The sequence below is a fragment of the Fusarium odoratissimum genome (genome assembly GCF_000260195.1).
Source record: "Fusarium odoratissimum NRRL 54006 unplaced genomic scaffold supercont1.36, whole genome shotgun sequence".
Taxonomy (NCBI): domain Eukaryota; kingdom Fungi; phylum Ascomycota; class Sordariomycetes; order Hypocreales; family Nectriaceae; genus Fusarium; species Fusarium odoratissimum.
Genome location: NW_022158719.1, coordinates 199,967 through 219,209, shown reverse-complemented (window position 1 = coordinate 219,209; position 19,243 = coordinate 199,967). Strand labels below are relative to the sequence as shown.

At 46.2% G+C, this 19,243-nt stretch overlaps 6 protein-coding genes across 6 annotated transcripts; 4 read left to right on the top strand and 2 right to left on the bottom strand.

Moving 5' to 3' along the window:
- Positions 1-466: 466 nt before the first annotated feature.
- On the top strand, positions 467-2,225 carry FOIG_13837 (uncharacterized protein; the record flags this gene model as incomplete). The annotated part of the gene is made up of 3 exons (XM_031215010.1): positions 467-982; positions 1,039-1,266; positions 1,317-2,225. Exons 1-3 carry the CDS (start codon positions 608-610, stop codon positions 2,223-2,225), a joined length of 1,512 nt encoding a protein of 503 aa, XP_031055281.1. The 5' UTR covers positions 467-607.
- Positions 2,226-2,336: 111 nt separating this feature from the next.
- FOIG_13836 (uncharacterized protein) lies at positions 2,337-3,398 on the bottom strand (the record flags this gene model as incomplete). The annotated part of the gene is made up of 3 exons (XM_031215009.1): positions 2,337-2,957; positions 3,011-3,188; positions 3,241-3,398. The coding sequence occupies 3 exons, from the start codon at positions 3,396-3,398 to the stop codon at positions 2,337-2,339; spliced, it is 957 nt and encodes a 318-aa protein (XP_031055280.1).
- An 832-nt stretch (positions 3,399-4,230) lies between these two features.
- On the top strand, positions 4,231-4,485 carry FOIG_13835 (uncharacterized protein; the record flags this gene model as incomplete). Its single annotated transcript, XM_031215008.1, has 1 exon — positions 4,231-4,485. The coding sequence occupies one exon, from the start codon at positions 4,231-4,233 to the stop codon at positions 4,483-4,485; it is 255 nt and encodes an 84-aa protein (XP_031055279.1).
- A 2,268-nt stretch (positions 4,486-6,753) lies between these two features.
- Positions 6,754-8,904, top strand: FOIG_13834 (uncharacterized protein; the record flags this gene model as incomplete). The annotated part of the gene is made up of 1 exon (XM_031215007.1): positions 6,754-8,904. The coding sequence occupies one exon, from the start codon at positions 6,754-6,756 to the stop codon at positions 8,902-8,904; it is 2,151 nt and encodes a 716-aa protein (XP_031055278.1).
- A 1,049-nt stretch (positions 8,905-9,953) lies between these two features.
- FOIG_13833 (uncharacterized protein) lies at positions 9,954-10,709 on the top strand (the record flags this gene model as incomplete). Its single annotated transcript, XM_031215006.1, has 1 exon — positions 9,954-10,709. The coding sequence occupies one exon, from the start codon at positions 9,954-9,956 to the stop codon at positions 10,707-10,709; it is 756 nt and encodes a 251-aa protein (XP_031055277.1).
- Positions 10,710-17,090: 6,381 nt separating this feature from the next.
- Positions 17,091-18,508, bottom strand: FOIG_13832 (uncharacterized protein; the record flags this gene model as incomplete). The annotated part of the gene is made up of 6 exons (XM_031215005.1): positions 17,091-17,416; positions 17,472-17,642; positions 17,699-17,793; positions 17,872-18,074; positions 18,171-18,416; positions 18,476-18,508. The coding sequence occupies 6 exons, from the start codon at positions 18,506-18,508 to the stop codon at positions 17,091-17,093; spliced, it is 1,074 nt and encodes a 357-aa protein (XP_031055276.1).
- Between the last annotated feature and the right edge of the window lie 735 nt (positions 18,509-19,243).

The following is a 19,243-nucleotide window of genomic DNA, read 5'->3' as shown; positions in this document are numbered from 1 at the left end:
GCGATTGCGGGGTTTATTCTCTCCCTGCATGCCTGACTTGATTCCATTATTAATAAACACTCTGTATTAATGGCTCGCACGCAATGGTAACCGAAAAAAAGCGACGCTCTCGTTACACTTCCGTTGCTTGGTCTGTACCTTCTGCACGTCGTGGATATGTGCTACTGCTGACGAGGTGCGCCACAGCGAGAGATGCCAACAGCGCAAGACCAGATGCAGCGGCGAGCAACCATGTAATGGATGTCGTAAAGCCTACACAAGATGCCTCTATCCACGTGCGACACGTTATCGATCTTCCCGTTGTGTCTCGTACGTGTCACTCTGCAACCTTAGAGTCTGGACGCTTACCTCTCGCACTAGGGCAAAGGCGCCTCTCCAAGAGCCAGAGACTGTTCAGTCAGAGAAAGAAAGTTTGCAGGATGGCTCAGAAAGCCTGGATTCACTAGCGCAGAGCTGGCCCCTAGAGGCTCCAGGTTCGGAATTAACATATGATAATTTCGATGATTTCATACGTCTCACCGAGCGTCAGCTATTTCAAGCTGACCATCAAAGCAACAATTCCAGCGCAAACCCCTTCTCAGGGGGCTTCGTCTCCAGAGAATTGGACATGTTATGCATGCAGGGAAGAATTTCTCCGCGAGGAGCACTAGACTCTCTCGATCAAAGTTTCTGGCGTCGAGTTCTTGCAATCTATGAAGAGGAAGTCGGCATGATGTATCCCTTTCTTGACATCGATCAGCTGAGCCATGAGATAATCGGTGGAAAAACACGGTCCGGTTTCGAATGCCCGCCATCTAGTAGCCTCTATAGCGAAGGTGTTGGAAATATTGCCTTCCTCGTACTGGCGATTGTTTCAAGCTTCGAAGGCTCAAAGGCTGTAGAAATCGCGAGCCCCGTTGTTGAAGACGCTTTCGTTTCAACTATTCCCAAAATACACCTCCAGTCACCTGACTTGGGCGATTTGACGTTATTGGCTTTGACTGTAAGTGAATTCTTTCTGGCACGTTGTGCTTACATTAATCCGTCGTTCTTTCATAGTGCATCTTCTTCTTTCTTAATGATCGTGAGAAAGAGGCGTGGAGAACAATTGGTACAATCGTGAGACTTGTACACGAACAAAGCTCTCAAGAGGAAGAGGCCACCGCCGACAAGATTTCTGATACTTTCTTCTGGTCTCTATATACCTTGGATCGAAGATGGAGCTTTGGCACCGGACTGCCATTTGCAGTTCAAGACTCGGAAATCAACAGACCATCACTGCCAATGGTATGACCCCAAATACCGATGCTTAGTACATAATCTGAACAATGATACAGAACGACAGCAGCAGCCATTCATTAGCTTATCTCAAAGAGATGGTTTCATTTTGCGGCATAGCCTCAGATGTGCGAAGCTTCTTCTTCGGCACTATGGCACCCAGGCTCCAAGACTCTGGCTCAACTCAGGACTATCTGCAGTTCCGGGTTATTCAATGGCAGCAAAACCTGCCACGCCGATTGCAATTCCACGGCATTGACGACAAATTTAACGTGGCAACTGAGAAACGCGGAGACTATAAGCTACGATTAATGCTTTATCTGCGAGCTAATCAGATGAGAACAATTATTCTTCGCAAAGCAGCTAGTCGCTTCGGGTCTCACAACATCGACACATCAAACTTTCAAGTCATGATCCAGGTTGCTCGAGACTCGATACAGGTGTTGGCCAGACTGGCTAAGGAGACTGACATATATCATGCTCAACACAAGACGTTTAACCATTTTCTGGAGACAGCTTTGTCTTCGTTGCTTCTTGCTACCTGCTATGCCAGTCCCGATCAGAGCAAGTCTTGTCTCCCAGATGTGATTACTGCAACGCAGCTCATCCACCGACTGGCAAGGGAATCCTTGATCACGAGGCGTCTGAGGGATAAATTACAGACCATACGGGAAGCGACTGACGAACTGAGAACGCAGAGATACAGGGAAAACGGGGCGAGTTTCGGGCCAGTGCCTGATACAGGGACAATGAGAGTTTACCAGGGCTCTGGCTTCCCAGAAGCAGCACTTGCGACAAACTTCACAGGGGACCCCATCTCACTGAATGGTCTTCCAACGGCGTCCAATATCCCAATCGGTCTATTTGACTTAGATACTGCAGACACCACCTGGGCAGACACTGACCCGTCATTGTTTAACAACCTGAGCCATATTCTTGGTAACTGCGAAAACTTTACATTCTTCTAGCCAGTTTTATCATTGTATCATAGTGATAGATTTAAAACTATACATTCATTACTATGGTATATAATCGTGACACTCTCTCCTCCTCTGCTCCCGTCGGCACGGTCAGACGTGTCACTTATGACGGATCGGAACGGCAGTCTCTGTTGTCACATTAAGACTCAACAAGTCGGGCCGTGAATAGTGTCCCACCAGATCGAGATTCTGCTGCATCATGGCCCGGAATGAAAGGTCAACATCGACATATAGAATGCCCTCTTCTCCAGGTCCCAAAGGTTTGCACAGCTCAGAGCCATCAGGCCCGTAGATCATACTGAAACCACCACCTGGGGCTCTGGTGTAGTCAAACTTTTCTAACCCTGTCTTTGCCTTACTGTCTTCTGTCAGTACTTGGGAGCAGACCAAGACATAGCAGGCGCCTTCCATCGCCATGACCTGTGAGAATCTGTTGCAAGCAGGCGGCGTCAAGTGATACGGCCAAGGTTGGCCCTCCAAGGCATCCCAGCAAAGAGGCCAGCTGGACACCTGGATATCTAAGTTTTGAGAGTACTGGTAGTAGCGTAGTAGAGGCTGGGTGTGCTCCCAACAGTTCAACCCGCCGATGTTACCGAACGAGGAGGGTGTAACAGCTTTGACAGAATCGGCCTGCCCGTCTCCCCAGTATGCTCTCTCAACGTGGGTTGGCTTGATCTTTCGTCGATGAAGAACAATAGTACCGGTCTCATCGATAAAGGACTATACAGGGGTGAGTAACGTTTCACTAGCAGCGATAGAAGCAGACGACCTACCTGTGAAATATAGAGGGAGCCTTGATATCTTTCGCTGTATCCAAGCACAATGAACACCCCAGCTTCGCGAACAGCTGTTTTAATTTGTTCCATTTCCTCAGACTCCTTCTCCAGGGAATTCCTAAAGTACTCGCTCATAAATGCAGCATTGCTGACTGGCGAATTTGCCCAAATTGTCCTAGAAATACCTCATTAGTTGACCATCTTTGCTCCACGAGATCTAGACTTACCATGGGTAACCAGGGATAAAGATCTCGGGGAAACCAATGACATTGGCGCCCTTACCAGCAGCCTCTTGGATAAGTCCGATTGTTTTGGCAATGCTCCCTTTCAAGTCGTTCCAGCATGGTTCGGCCTGGATAGCAGCTACTTTGCATTTGGAAGGCATTGTGAAAATATTAATAAGAAGAAGAGAGGTTTGTTCTTGCTTGTACAGCGAATGGATTTTGACTGTTCATGGACGTATTTATGTGCAACATTTGCCCCCCTCTCTTATCTTGCCTACGATAAGCCATCAATTACAAATTCCCCCGCGGTATGACACCTGCGATGGATGTCGGAATCAACTCTATCAATCGATCTCATGCAGATCTCGGAATCAACCATAACACCGGGATCCTTATCTCATTCCGATGGTTCTCCTCCAATCACAATCAGGGTCGAGTAATTAACAAAGCCAAAGTCAGTTTAGCTTTACAACAAGCCTTCCCACCCTGACTCGTCCCGGTTGAGTCGACGCTTTTACCCCATAACAAATCTGGGGTCACGAGTGAGAAATTGCTAGCTACAATGACGTCCTCTTGTGGCACCGTGAAAGGGCCAGACCAAACTCTAGATTAGTGGTTTGGTTCTTTACCTCGTCGATTGGTTGTTCGGAATGAGATCTGCCTTAACAGTTGGTATCGATGGCCTAGTGTCGATAGAAGTCGTCGATATCGGAATGAGGTCTTTGCCATGGTTATTTGATATCTGATTAATCTAGCTGTGGGTAGTTAATACCCGGATTACGTGGTGGTATTGAGCTACATAGCTTGACTTGTACTAGACTTTGAGCGTATGGGTGCGGTCAAGGGCAGCTGAAGAAAACAAATGTGAAATTATAGCACATCCACTTAGATGTTAGTTCATCTTACGGTTCCTCTTCTCTCGTTCGATATTGTTTATCTGGTTCAACAGATATCCGTCCTGGCAGGACGATTGTCACCGACTTACCAGACAACATGTGCTTTCTCGTCGAAGGCCAAGACCATTCGGGCATGTCTGCTAGAGAGAAGGATTTGTGTTTCGAGGAGTTTGACGAGCTAGTTACTGGCTGGATGGGCTACCCAGCAGAGGATACCACTGCCAACGGACTCTTCGATGTGCGGATGGGTCATGTCTCAGACTATGGAACCTTCAAAACTGGGACCCCAATCAACCTGAACCATAACAGGAAGATCGAGATGCTTTACTGGCAGGGCATGAGCAAGATTTAGCGGGTCGGCAGAATTCACAGAGGCCACGTCAAGATTCGAAAGCGGTGGATGGAGATCTATGGACCTGATGGAGAGATGGGTGATGGTAAAGACTAAAATAATAGTAGGTAATTAAGGATAAAGGTATATAATATAAATAAGCTTAATATACTTCATTAAGATAATGAAGTGTTTTTTTAGTTATTTTTTATTTAATTTAATAGTTTTAAACTAGGATAAATAAGAGTAATTAATTAGAGATAAAAGTAGGTAATAATAAACATAATAAAACACTATTATTAGTATTTTATTTACTTAACTCTAATAATCTTCTAATTTCATACTTATCCTAATACTTTTATTTAATTAAATAGAATTTGATAAGCTTCTAGTTTATTCTCAAGTTACGTATATTATATTCCTAAACTTTAACTATTACTAGGGATCCTACTTCTCCCTTAGTAGTTTCAGTTTTGCTGGGATTCCATTGTGAGAAATTTATTGAACACCCTCCCATGCCATCATTCGTCGGGCTGTTGTGAAACCAGGTATAAGATGTCCATTGACAGCGTGGAGATTGTGTGCATCTTCGCGCACATTCCTCAAAGCTATTAACCTTATAATATTCATTTTCATTTGGAGGAAAATGTCCCTGATATTCATAGCAGTGGACTTGATATCTTGCTCCTCCGATGGTTCTGGTACCAGGTGTGCATTTGAAAGGGGCTTTCTTAGGTGGCTTCTTGCAGTTGCATAGCTTCTTCTTCTTGAGGCATGTCTTGCGTGTATCTGGGCCACAAGTCTCAAGCGAACCTTTACATTTTGCAAGGTTGCCGGTGCAGGTCCCAAGCTTACTAGGGCAATTTTCGTCATAGTCCCTGAGCTTCGTCTCACAGCTTCCAAGCTTGCTCGGACAACTTGTATCGCAGTTTCTGAGGCTGCTCTGGCATGCTCCCAGCTTTCCTGGGCAAGATGTGTCGCAGTTCTTGAGATCATTCCGACATTTGTTCAGCTCGTTTGACGCCTCCGAAGAGTCGACCCAAACAAAGGCTACACTTCCCGCTTCGCCTTGGATCAACCTGAGCTCACAAGAGCCCCATTGGCCGGGTGGTGTTGGAGTTTGCCAATATGAGTCAACACAGCCCAGCTGACCACTGCATTGTGCAGCGCAGGCGGAAGGGATCTTTGTAAAGGCTGAAGCGCCGACGATGGCTGAGTCGCAGTGGACTCTAAATTCCTTGCCCTGGAAATTAACCACCTTCTTGTCAAAAGATGGGCTCCTGCAACAGGCGTCGTACGACCCTGTGGTGTTGCATGATTGGGCGGTGATGAGGGTGCATAGAAAGGCCAGACAGGCCAGATAGAAGACAAAGGAGGAATGAGACATAATCCTCGATAGGGTGAGAAAGAATTCTTATTAGGATGTGCAGTAAGTCAAAGGAACGAGTGCTTTGTCTGTTCTATTAATTGAGAATAGCAGATGTGAGATAGCACATTGCTTAGCTATATGACGGTAAGCGGGAATGAGGGGTGTGAGGAAAGGCCCGTGCAAGGTTGTATTGAAAATTTCGAGGCAGATAACTATCCCGACTGTCAGCTAGCCACGAGTATGCAGCTGGGAAGGGAATATGCACGCTCAATCACATTGATACTATATTGAAACCTTGGTCAGGGTATCTCAAATCCTCAGATGACACCTCTTGGTAATGGCCGAGGCTTTTGCAGGGATACCATGCAGGAATCCAGCTCCGCCACAACCAATATTACCCGTAGATCTTTCCTATCTATGCACTTCGTCAATTCGACCATGTCTGCAGCGTAATCACGCGCATATCGGTTACGGCGCAGTTACCATTATCAGCTGCAGTCTTCAACGAGATTATTGCTGTTTTCGTGCATGCGCAGTCGTTTAATTTAGTAGACGCGGTAGCCACTATTCATCATCACAGCCTTCTGGCCGCTCCGACTGGCTGGTTCTTGGCTAGCTCTTTGTAGCACCTCCCGGTCTTGTACGATGTTGCATTGTTTTTTCAGCTGCTCTTGACCCTCAAGGTTCCTCCTCCTATGAACTCGCTTGTCATTTTTGCTAGCGACCAGCGCATTACAACGTCTGACAGCAGCTGAGGAGTTGTTCGCGCTGAGCTAGCTGCCTGCAGTGTGCTCAGTAGGCTATCCTCGGCATATAGCATCTAATACACTGCCCTTCCAGTCAATCTTATAATAAATATATTCCTTCCGGTTGGGTGATTTGCACCCATTTTCAACCTCCCCTTCAACCTTGTTGTCACTATGCTTCTTTCATCTCGGCTCTTCATGGCCAAAAGTCATGTTTGGCTCATTTTGGTGGCCCTATTCGTTTCTTCGGCTCAGGCTCAAGAGGCTCAACAGCCACTGTCAAATCAGGCAGAGACCCTTCCTGGCGTACAACCAATTAAGAACGTTTGCAGCACTGTCTGTGATCAGATCACTCTCGACGATGTTCTTCCTTCTCTTGATTCTAAGGGCGAGGTGAAATGTTGTCCAGCAGGCACCTCCTTTAACGGCACAACTTGTGTTCTAAAGCCCACGACAGTGTGCCCTCCCAACACCAAACTTCAAGCAGGAGCCTGTGTATCCGATCAAAGGCCTGTATGTCCGGAAAATACGCTTTTGCAGGAGGACAAATGTGTCTCAACCACCGAGCCCATCTGCTTGTCTGATGGGTCGCGTTTCGATGGCCATAATTGCATATCCACGCAGCTTCCCTCCTGTGCTGCTGGGCTTAAATTCGATGGCGCTTCCTGTATCTCTATTGAGCGTCAAGTTTGCCCAGCGGGATTTACAGTGGTTGAGAACTTGTGTGTGCACAACTTACCAGCAACCTGCCCGAGCGGCGAGAAACTGGAGGCCGGATCCTGCACCCATTCCCAGCTACCTTCATGTCCTGCTTCAATGGCACTTGAAGACGGTCTCTGCATACAGAAGCAGCCTCCATCGTGCCCAGTCGGCTTTTTGTTCAGTGAGCAGAGCAAGAGTTGCTCTCACCAGGAGAGGCCTTCTTGTCCCGCTGGCTCAACATTTGGAGGGCGTGTCTGTATCTCAGCCACGCCACCTCAGTGCAAACAAGGCCAATTCAACGGATGGGCATGCCAGGCCCCTGAGAACCCACTATGTGTCTCGGGAGCCAGCTTGATAGACGGGATCTGTGTGATTCCTTTTGCTTGTCCTCCTGGGGTTACCAAGGCTCGAGACCCCATATCAGGCGGCGAACAATGTTGCCTAGTTGGGATGACCTGGGACGAAAGCAAGAAGCTATGTTTGAGTGCATCTACCGGCTCATCCTCTTGTCCCCAGGGAAGCACGATCCAAGACGGCCAATGCATCTACACGCCAGGACAAGTGAGATGCCCAGCGGGATTCACGTTCAACGGCCGGGTATGCGCGTTTAACAAACCACCGGCGTGTCCACCAGGAGCCATTCTCAATCGGGGAGTCTGTACACTCCAAGAGACACCATCATGTCAAGGGGGTGCTTTCAATGGGACAGCCTGTGTCTTACCTCAAGGTCCTAGTTGTCCCGACAAGTCTACTTTCTCAGGCGATAACTGCGTCTCTATAGTGGCGCCGACCTGCCCAGATCAGATGATTCTCCGTGGGGATGCATGTATCTTGACGAGTCCTCCAGTCTGTCCTCCGGGATCAAGCCCTGCTGGAGGAAATGTCTGTGTGACTATCAGCACGCCCATGTGTGTCACAGGCACACTCAAGGACGGCAAGTGTATTGCTAGCACGGGGCCAGGTTGCCCAGGCCAGACTGTCTTTGATGGTACAAGCTGCGTTTCCCAGAACCCTCCGAGCTGCGAACCGACTTTCACTTTCAATGGAACAGCGTGTATCTCCCATGTTCTTCCAGTCTGCCCTACAAACACCGTCTTTGACGGGAAGTCTTGTCTCCACAACCAGCCTCCAACATGCCCTCCAGAAACCCACCTCCAGGGGAGCAGCTGTGTCAGCCAAGCGGCACCTGACTGTCCTACTGGCTTTGTTTTCTCTCCTCAAGGCTGCATATGGGGGAAGCTGCCAGAGTGCCCAAGTGACATGAGCTTACAGGGGCAGAAATGCGTCTCGGAGAAGCTACCCGTCTGTCTTTCAGGTGCGCAGCTCAGCAACGGATCCTGCATATCTATCAATGGCCCTACATGTCCTCCTGGTAGCCAATTGCGTCCCGAGGGTTGCGTCACCGTCACCGTTCCTTCATGTCCTCATGGCTCCATGCTTAAGGATAATAAGTGTGTCTCTAGCCACGGGCCAACATGTATTCTTCCACTTGTCGTCTCGGGCGATAAGTGTATATCTCCTGACCCGCCTGTTTGTCCTACTGGCACAGTTTTCTCCCACGGGAAGTGCAATCTGTCCCCGGGTACTGGGTGCTACAGTATGCAGTATTGTCCCCCATTGTGAGCACTTATTAGTGTTAGTGTTCTTCGCCTCTTGCAATTATGAGGGGACGGTTAAGGGCAATTCCTCTCGGAAGCGAGAGCACTCAGGTACTGAAATATCGGCTTTCCATTGTAACGAGTAACTCTATAATATATAACTTCGTGAACGGGAAAAGATTTATACCCCCGCTCTCTAGTTTCTTATGTCGTAATTCTTCTCCCAGCACAAAGCCCTATCCGAATACAATCGCTCATCGAATAGAACGTGAAGTACACGATTGGATTTCCATGTTGGTATATTCCGCTTTGTACAGCTCCAGCTAACATAAGTAAGCATTCAAGCGCTGACATCTGCGAGAACGGTGCTTCCGGTTTATTTACTGGTTTTCCTACCCGACGATCACTTATCATATGCCTAATACAGGCCGAAAGCAACATTAAACTTTCCATCAGTAGGTTAGCATCGCATTTCAGCTTCCCTTGCCTCCAATAAACTGCTCATATTCGCAAGCGCGTGATCACCGTACAGGCCCAATTTCATGTGGCCCGGGTGCTCCGGAACAAGGCAGCAAGCCAGCCTGCTACTTGATAACATCGTGTTTACTCCTCGGCCATCCCAAAACGGTTTTTGTGGCGGGCTGATGATATGCCTTTTTGGAATCAGACCACTCGGGAACCCCGCCTCACTTACTAACGGAGGGCTTTAATTCGTTAATCATCATGCAAGACAGTGGCAAGGGCATAGCTGAACTCGCTTTCTGGGGCCTGTACAGGTGAGGTGTGATATACCATGCATAGACGCTAGGCTAGAGGGGCACTGTCACAAGCCCTGTGTGTCGACTAACTGCATGCCTATGCTTGTCTCCATATCTGTTTCCTTCAATTCTTCACTGCCTTGTTCTTCTTCATTCACGTTTCTTCTCGTTGGTTGAAGCCTCCTTTCTCGCCAGTTCGTCTATCGATGCAGTGATTGGGATACCTCAGCCATCTTATATCAGCATCCTCTGCACCCATTCTTGAAGGTCTGTTTCTTGACCTTTCAAGCCTGCTAGCTTACCTCAACTCGTCATCATGAGAACCAGATTTCTCTTGGGCATCACCCTCCCCATTCTTATATTGTCTTCCGACGCCACAGCTCAGCGGGGTTCTCAAATAAAATGTCCCAGCCTTCAGTCCAACGAGCATGTTTCGCGGATTCAATGCTTGCAGCACGACGGCTCTGTTATAGATGTTGAGGGCCTCGGTCTTTTCAACTGCAAACTCAGTTACTTTGCAATACGCCCGCGAACCATCAAAGCCAGCACCTACCAACAGGAAAAGCCCCATACTAAGGATGAGGCGCAATGTGAACTCTGGCTCATCCAGTTCACCGACCACGGCCTTGTTCAACGCAGCTGTTGCTGGGAGGAACTCAGCAATCGGGATTCCGGGACACAAGAGCACGAAGATCCAGATTTGGATTCACAGCAACAGCCTCTGAGGTCCGGTGAAGGAATAGAAGAACATATTCAGTATCTTAAGACAGAGGATGGGGTAACGGACAGGAAGGACCAGACAAAGGATGTGAAAGGGTATGCGTTTGAAGATGAATATGAAGACGAAAGCGAGGAATGGGATGGTGAAGAAGAATATAATTATGAAGATGAAGATGAAGAATATGAAGATGTGGCTGATGAGGAAGTGGAAGAAGAGGTAGAAGAAGACGACGACTATAGTAGTGATGAACATAATGGAGATGGTGAAGAAGAAAGTCAGCTCGGCCCAGAGGGTAGGCGTATCACTTCAAAAGAGCGAGATAGTCCCGAGAATCAAGAAACGGAGTTGTGACTTGCGGAATCCAACAGAGGATGAAGAAGAAATATATAGGGCAACTTGGAACACAATCGCAATTTAAAGCTATAGCGGCAGATACTAATGCTTTTCTTACTTATCCCTCTATATAAAAGTAAACCTACAACACTTGTTTAGCTATTAGCATATTCAACCATCTACTAAGAAATAAGACTCTTTAAGCATGCAATCTACTTCGATTTCTAACTATTAAGTAAACAGCCCTTTAACAACGGCTATCCACATATCTACAGTTAACCTCTCCCTCCCTACAACAAAGAATATGCCCACTACTTCTCACAAGACTTAACCAAGCACCTAATTAATTAGATCCTGGCCTTTCTATACAGATATACTCCCTCTATTCTATAGGCATGTCCTTTATGCCCTACGCCGCCGGCTAAGTATTTCATTTGCCTATCGAAGATCTCGGTTCTCAGCTGCAAGTAAGGCAACCTTATGCATAACTGCCTTAGTTCCTTTCTCAAGAGATCTCAAAGCTTCAAGAATTATTTCTAGGGAGCTACTATGATATCTTCTGATTCATCTCTAAAGGTATTAAGACTAAGATGCAGCCTATAAGGGCAGATCGAGAGTCTGAAGCAACTGCCAAGTACTGGTTACAAGTTGGAGAATGCGCTCGAAGATTATTCCTGTCCTTGAGCTTGTGTTGGCCCAAAACTTGCGTCTGTGACGTAAAGCACGTCGCTAGCCTTCCCCTTGATATCGTGGACATATCCCATATGCAGCTATACAAGGGCTTTGAGCCGAGGCTTGAGATCCTGTTTAGCTTCGAGTTCGATGGAACTTCGATTTCCCAGTCTCCATGGCCGTTGAAGTTCGTAGAGGTTGAGCCAAAGTTGGCCTGTATGCCGTAAGTTGATTCAAATTTTAAAAATATGCTCGTGTTTCTGTTGCACAAAAGCTTCTAAAAACAGATAAAGAGAATTCAGAAGGCCTGACTATACTTGCATTAGTTCCTTAATAGTCTCGCAACCGAACACCTATCCTCTATACACCACTCCCATCTGTTAAACGTCATCAAAACCCGCCATTAAAGTAGAATCACCTCGGAATATGATCTAGGTGCCTCCAATCTCGACACAGTTCACTGCAACTCCAATTCCGGATCCTTGCAGCAGTTTGTCACAAGTTACAGATTCATTGAAATGCCTAGGATTTCTTTGGGATAATACTTAGGACCACTTTCTGTATCTTATCAATCCTCGAGACGAGTTAAAGCGTGGGGATAGGTTCAGCTAGCTGGAACAAATCCTAAGCAACTCAGCGTTAATGGGAACAAAGACTAAGTACTACCGAAATCGTCTCAGTAGGAGCAATCTAACCAGTCTATCAGATCCAGGTTCAGACTCGCCGCCGCGTTGGCCTCAGCTGTATTGCAGTTCCATGCCACTCCATGGGTAAATGATAGATGGGACTCGACAGATATATGCTTCCTCAGAGATAGCAACAGAAAGATCCACACCAATCGCTCTTACGTTCCAAGCGCTTTGACCAGCATGAGTTGAACGCGTCCCCGTCAAAGCATCGGGACCCCTCAGTCTCCGATGAGATTACATTCGCACTTGGCGTCGCATTGATTGAGCTGTCATATGGCAAACGTTTGCTCTAGTTCCAAGAACCTGGTGATCTTGATGAGAATGGGAACGTGGATGCTTTAACGAGGCTTGAAATTGCTAAGCGATTAGTAGGAAAACTTGAGAAACCAGATGGGGGCAAATATGCAGATATAGCGGATTAATGCATTTGATGCAGGTTTAATACTAGATTAATAAGCCTTAGTAATCTTATATTTTTAGCACTCTTTTAAGATATAATAAAACCACTTTAAGAGGTTTATAATAGTAGTTAGTTATATTATAAATAAAAGTTAATTATTTTATTAAAAGTAAAATAAAGTAAATCTTTATAAACTCTTGGCATACAAATGTTAAGAAAGTGGTCCTGTCTACACCTAAATCCTTAACAAGTGCACAACAAACGACTTAAGCTGCGCTTTTCCCAGCCGCAAGCCGCGGCGATGGCCCCGTTTTCGACGAGCCCGCCCGCTGGGTCCGCATTGAAGCGTAAGTGATCTGCTGTATCTGATATGACGCGGTGATCCCCGCCCAGCTCTCTGCTACACCCGACTCCTTATGAAAGAACCTTTTCCACTTTTTGAAGATCGGGTGGTCTGCTGTCCCTACTGAGGATCGAGAATCGATGCCGGTAATCGTGTCGGTGGAAGGGACCAATTTCATGTTGCGTTGCAATTTCAGTGTCAGATAATGAGGAAATGACTATAGCCATTGTTGTTTAGGGACTTTACTTACGCCGGTGTTTTGGGGTAAAACTTGTGACTGAGAGTACTGAGTGCTTCTGGACCAAGAAAGTAAGGTAGATATTGCACCCCAATACCGGCGATGGACAAGCAAAGATCCTGAAACAATTCATTCTCTATCACCTAATTTTATGATTTCTGTAGTATGGTGTGAAACCGTTTGACCCATGTATGTCTAGGACAGATAATCGCATGAGGATCTCGAAGCCCAGCATCAGTACTTTACATGGAGCCACTTATACTCAATGGAGGCGATTGTCCCTGACACCATCAGCAGAGGCACCATGCTGCATCTTGAAATCGGCTCTGGAAACATCGGTGAAGCATAGATTCTTATTGCTCTTTCAATATTTTCGTCATCCTATCCATATAGGCTGCTACGTAGCGCAAAGTAAATGAAATCTCTAGACTTGTAATATCAAGCACAAACGTCCAAGAAACTCATCTCTTTAGGCTGCGGCTACTGGTACGGGTCTACCGTGACCCCCGCTAATATTGTTAACCTGTGTCAAAGTTTTTCTTTTTATTTCTTTTGGGGAATTCTTTGTCTAACTATTAGATCATGGGTCCTCGGCGCTGGGACCATGAGCGGCCGCTTGGTCGAAGTTTAGAGGTAATCCCCGTCATTGCTGGGAGAAATGAGCGGGGACCGATGTATTGTAAAACTTTCGCGGCCGCGTCCCCAATCAACGCCGGTTACCTACAATGTGAACTTCCACTACCCACCCAAGCAATGCCAATACTCGCTAAGAACCGCACAACCAGTTACTCTCATATCTAACATAGAGGACACCATAATCTCCGCTCCCATTTGGGTAAGTAAAGCCCTCCTCAGTAGCTTACACAGTCGCTTAAAATAATACAAACTACTCTGCAACTGAAATTAAGGACATACAGCCAAGTATAAAGACCTGCAAAAGGAAGAAAAAATCAACTTCTATCGATAAGTCGGACTCGACGTACAGAGTCCATAGACATAACGCATATATGCCAAAGCCAAAACGCAAAAGGGTTATGATGTATTTCTTTCCCTGTTTAAATAGGAGAGATAATCAACATAAGATACTGGACATATAGTAATTGCTTTGTTTCTACCTTGTTTAACATGATTCTATAGCTCTCAATTCATCTGCTGTCTGCAGACCTAAAAGCAGCTACTAAGTAAGAAGCTTGGTGCGCTCCTGACCCCCATTTATTTTATCCCCCCCCCGCCCTCATATCAATGTAGTGGTTTACGTTGTCAACAGTGAACATAGAATCACACTATTCGCCTTGTTTCTCTACATTGTCTTCCACTTTTCTCTTCTGCTTACCTCTTATCTTGCCGTTCTGCCGCATCCCCGTCTCGTCTCTTGTGGGCCTTTCTTATCGTACCTGGCCATTCTCCTTCTTCGTATGTGCTGCCTCTTGTTTGCATCTTTGCAAAATTTTCTATGCTTCCTGTTGCTTATGTTTCTGACTATTTCTAAATCTCTTAAAGTTTTCATTATGTCACTTCCAGCTCGCGGTTGGTAAGGTGTCTACAGAGTGATTTATCTTAATGAGCTTGTCGTACTGGGATTGCGTGTTACTGGCTTGTAGGATGCGGGAACTGGGCCTAAAGCTCCAGCTATTGTTATTTAGCCAGGTCGATTATCTTGCCTATTATCTGATGCTAGAACATAAAATGTATTTAATTTACTGACAGTGTCCTGAACTATCTACCGCCAGTTATCTCCAGATGAATCTAGAGGCCTCGTGAGTTAATATGGTTTGCTGAAAGATCCTTTGCAAATCTAACAACGGGATGGAAGTATGTTGCTGATTTAAAGTGATAAAATGTTAGTCTCCGGTTAGTGCGGGAGCAATGTTGTTTTATACAAAAGCACATTATGCCAATCAACTGTCTACCATGCACCTCCTCGAAAGAACACATATGTGATGTGAAAGTAGGAGACAAAAGACATCTGGATCTTCTGAGCGTGGAAACAACCGCATTACATTAAATCGTTAAATGATAGCACACTACGTGAAAAAAGCCACCTGCTTGATTTTGCGTCTAACTCTAAAGTAGGGGTGATGCACACTACCTTATCCTACAGCTAGACTATGCTCAGGCCGGATTATATCGGACAACTTTTCACGAAAACATCAGGCCCAGGGCGAAGTTACTAGGGGTGGATATGCTTGATATTGTATCCCAACTATTGAATTGCCTATCAAGACAGTAGTCCCATTCTAGAGCATGAGCTCGATCTAGAGGTATCAATCATAACCGGCATGAATTATCAGCAATCAGGGTGAGACCGTTGGCTTCGGCACTTGGGAATACTGCAGGGGCAGGTTATCCAGAGCTTCCTGTGGGTCTCTTTGGAAAGTTTCGCTTTTCTAGGGGGCCAAATGAAACTGGGAGCTAGCTACATGGCAAATAATCGGGTTTTGGCGTAAGCCAGTCCTGTGTTTTTCTTAATCCGGAGTCTTGACTATTACACAGAGTCAAAATACCAGGAGCTTGTATCGGCAGATTATATCGGCAGATCTAGCTTTCAGACTTTCCGACCCCAAAGAAGCCCAATGCAGTGGAAAGCGATCACTAGGATCTCAAATAGTAAGGCAGCTTTGAGAGGGGCCAGTATCCATGGTTCTGCGGTTTGGAGAGTAGCAAGGTTTGAATCCCACGACGCTTATGGAGAAGTGTACGGAGTAGGAAACCTCAAAACCAAAGGCAGACCCATAAAACAAAGTTCGGGTTGCTGAGGTTTTATTTTTATGGGTCGTCTCTTTAATCCACAGGGAAGGAACCCTTGTACCAACTGCCGCGATGGCTCCTATGCCTACTCTGGACTTGAACAGAACGATGATTGGCTGCATTAGACTTACAAGTGAAAACGGGCCCCATTCCCAAATGATCCCTAATAATTTGAGAAATGAGATGGATTTTGGGAACGGGCCCCATTTCTGAGGCGGTAGCTGACAAGGATGGTTAGGGATAGGTGATTGGTGCAGAAGCAGGAATGGGGCCGTTCCTGACTTGAATCAAAGGTAGGGGTCATGGGCATAGTGATGGGCCTCATTCTCCTCTGGACCATTTTTGGGTGGTCTTCGCACGGAAAGATTCACGCTTCTATTCATCATGAACAATAACTTTCGTTCCGTCTGGATCTCAACTCGCAGAGTTCTGACCACTTTTCAGAGCTTTGATCGTCGATATCACCGTGCAGGCTTACGTGATTGCTCCTCCGACCACCCGTTCGGCTCAACATGGTTCTTCTGCTGCCGGTGCCCAAGTCTTTGGCTAGTACATGAAATCCTGTTGTTGAAATAAGGGTGTTGCTTTTCCAATGTCCATGTTTACTGCCGCATTGCTCGTTACGGGACGGCAAGCACCCGACATTATTATTGAAGAGACCATGAACAACCAGCCCACTGTCTCAAAAGCAATTGTGACATCCTACATCTCAATCACTGTTCGCAGTACTATTTTGTCTTTGATCACACCGTTCTGCACTTCGCATATTGCTACCGCAGCCGCCGACCCGAGCTCGATTGCTCGTCAAATCGTATTGAATTCAGCATTGAAAACTAACTGATTTTCTTAGCAAAAGTCCAATGTTTAGTCTTGTCATTGACTATTGGGGTCTTGAACTAGGAGTCTGATTCCTTATGATTCTTATGGGCACCGTTGCCAAAGGTGGACCCTCACTTCTCTTAACGTCGGCTAGCTATGTCACTGCCTTTGCCGGAAATGGTGTTCGGCCGTTTCGTGAGACATTCTCCTGCATCTACCAACAACAAACGTGTCCGTCGCCACCATGGGCCTGCCTGTTGTCGGTGCTTTGTCCACCAGTTTCTCAAATTGTCGAACATGGCGAGGACAAGACTGACGTTGTCTCAACGCCAAATTTTAGAGAATGCACGGAAATGGTCATAAATCTTTGATAGCTAGAGAATGACGATCAAGGGCGTGTCTCACCAAGATCGAATCGTCCAGTCCATGCTAACGTCGAATATATATGTATGTGTGTAGGAGAATATCGTGCCAACGCTTTATCCACACCTTAGGTCCCCCTTACAACTTCAACATTGACAAGCTCTATATCACTCCCGCTTGCTGCCCTATCGCTCCAGCCATCTCCTATGCGCCGGGAGTTGCTGGAGTGAAAGGCCAGTTTCATGGACCCATCTTTATTGATTGATATGTCTTCTTCAATCTCCTCAAAACCGGCCTGGTTGTGTCTCCTGGCAGTGACCGTTCTAGTGTTCCTTGAAGATTCTCTATTGTTGTATTGCTCGGACGTTTCTCGGTTGCGACGGAGGAATGGTCGTAGGGCAGGAAGACAAGCGATAATCAACCCAATATTACTATCTAATGAGCTCCAAAGTTCTAAGGAAAGTCAGTAAAAGGTCGAGAAATGAGAATATTAGCGTGCTTGACAAACCAATTGTTGTGACGGATCTAAACTGGCCGACATTGCCAAGTTGCACGCTAAGGAAGCGCGTCAACGAAAAAGTAATATCGACTAAGCCAAGCAAAAAGACGCTGTAAACGCCAATCTTTATCTTTCTTTTCATCTGAACCTTGTAGACGATAAGCCAGGGCAAGGCAAAAACTAGATGAATACAGTTAGTATGGGTTAAAGGAATAAACAGAGCGGACCCTTCTCACGAGCAAGACTTCCAGCAAAATGCAAAGCCCATGCAATTTGAAAGATCCTGGCCAAGTCATCATCAGGGCAGAGCTTTTCTGGTTGGTTGATTGCCCTTGCACTGTATTAGTAGCGTATCAAGATGAGAGCATAGATGGCAGGAGAGTGTATGCGGTATAGACAGACTACATACCAGTTTCGCCATACAGGGAGGCATAAAAAGAGCTGCAGGGAAATTGTAACTATATATGCCGCCGCACAATAGGCAATTGTAATCCAGAGCAAGATTCTGCGTGTTTTCATAAATGTTGGGAAGAGTTGGAGATAGACGGCGAGCAGAGATGCCTTGCAAAGGTAAAATGTCGTAAGGAAAGGGAACATGGCTGCCCACGACAACTGAGAAGGGTTAGAAATACACATATACAATTGATGGAGCGGTTAGGGTCTATGGGGCCTGAGGTAGAAGATCGCCTGTGGAAAACGCTGGCTTACCCTTGCCACATAAATTTGAGCTTCCAATGGGGCATCCCAGTTCATTAAAGTATAATCAAGTTCGGGTCTCAGAGTATTATATTTGGCAACAAGCAGGCCAAATACAATAGTCATGAACGCCGAGAACCAAGCAGCTATTATCAGCAGGTCACTAAGAAGAAGTCGCTGTTTTTGGATAAAGAGACGTAGATAAATACGTGCGGCAATCAGAACAGCTGCAAGAGAGACAAGGGAATAGGTGACAGCCTATCAATGGTTAATTAGTTAATGTGACAACCTTAGCAGTGAAGGCCTTGAGTACTCACTGTCACAGCTTCTCCAGAAGGTGCTGAGACCATATCGACTACTTGCTATCGAAGATGATCAAGTGTAGACAACCGATAATCTGGATGATGGGAAGATAACGTGCTGGAGAAATCGAGCGTCTGAAAACCTCCCTTCATGGAGGTGGGGCGGGTGCGCTTAGTTATATGAAGGAAAGGGCTTGGTTGTCCCGTATCGCCACCCATCTATTTCACCTAGCAGGTACTCCTTTTTGTTTCTATGCATTCCCCCTCCCCTTTCTTGCTTTCTTTGTTATTCATTTGGATAGTCGAGAACATGAATTAACCTCAAGATCTGGTTCTGCCAACTGACAGTTATCGTCATTAATCATTCCTAAACTCCTGAATTCAGGAAAGCACATGCCAAAACCAGGCCGTACATCCTGTTGGTAAAAAGTCCGAGTTCCTGTCCTGCCGCATTTAGCATAAAGAGGCTGATTTAGTGGAGTAATAGTTCAAACTAAGATGAAGGGATTAGAGTTCAGCGAGTGGCAGCGCTAGCCTGCCGGGAAAAGTCTCCCGGATTGAGACACACCTACTTATAGCATCTCGCGATGGCAGGATCCTCGGGGTCGCCGATCTAAAAAGAAAACAGACTAGACTTTTATTAAACTAATTATTAATGTAATTCTACTTAATTAATCTATCTTACTTTTTAGTATCTGTTAAACCAGTTGGCCAAAAACAAGGTGTGCCACCTTTAGTTAGTGACTCTCTAGTTATTATAGTCTATCCCGGTTTAACATTACC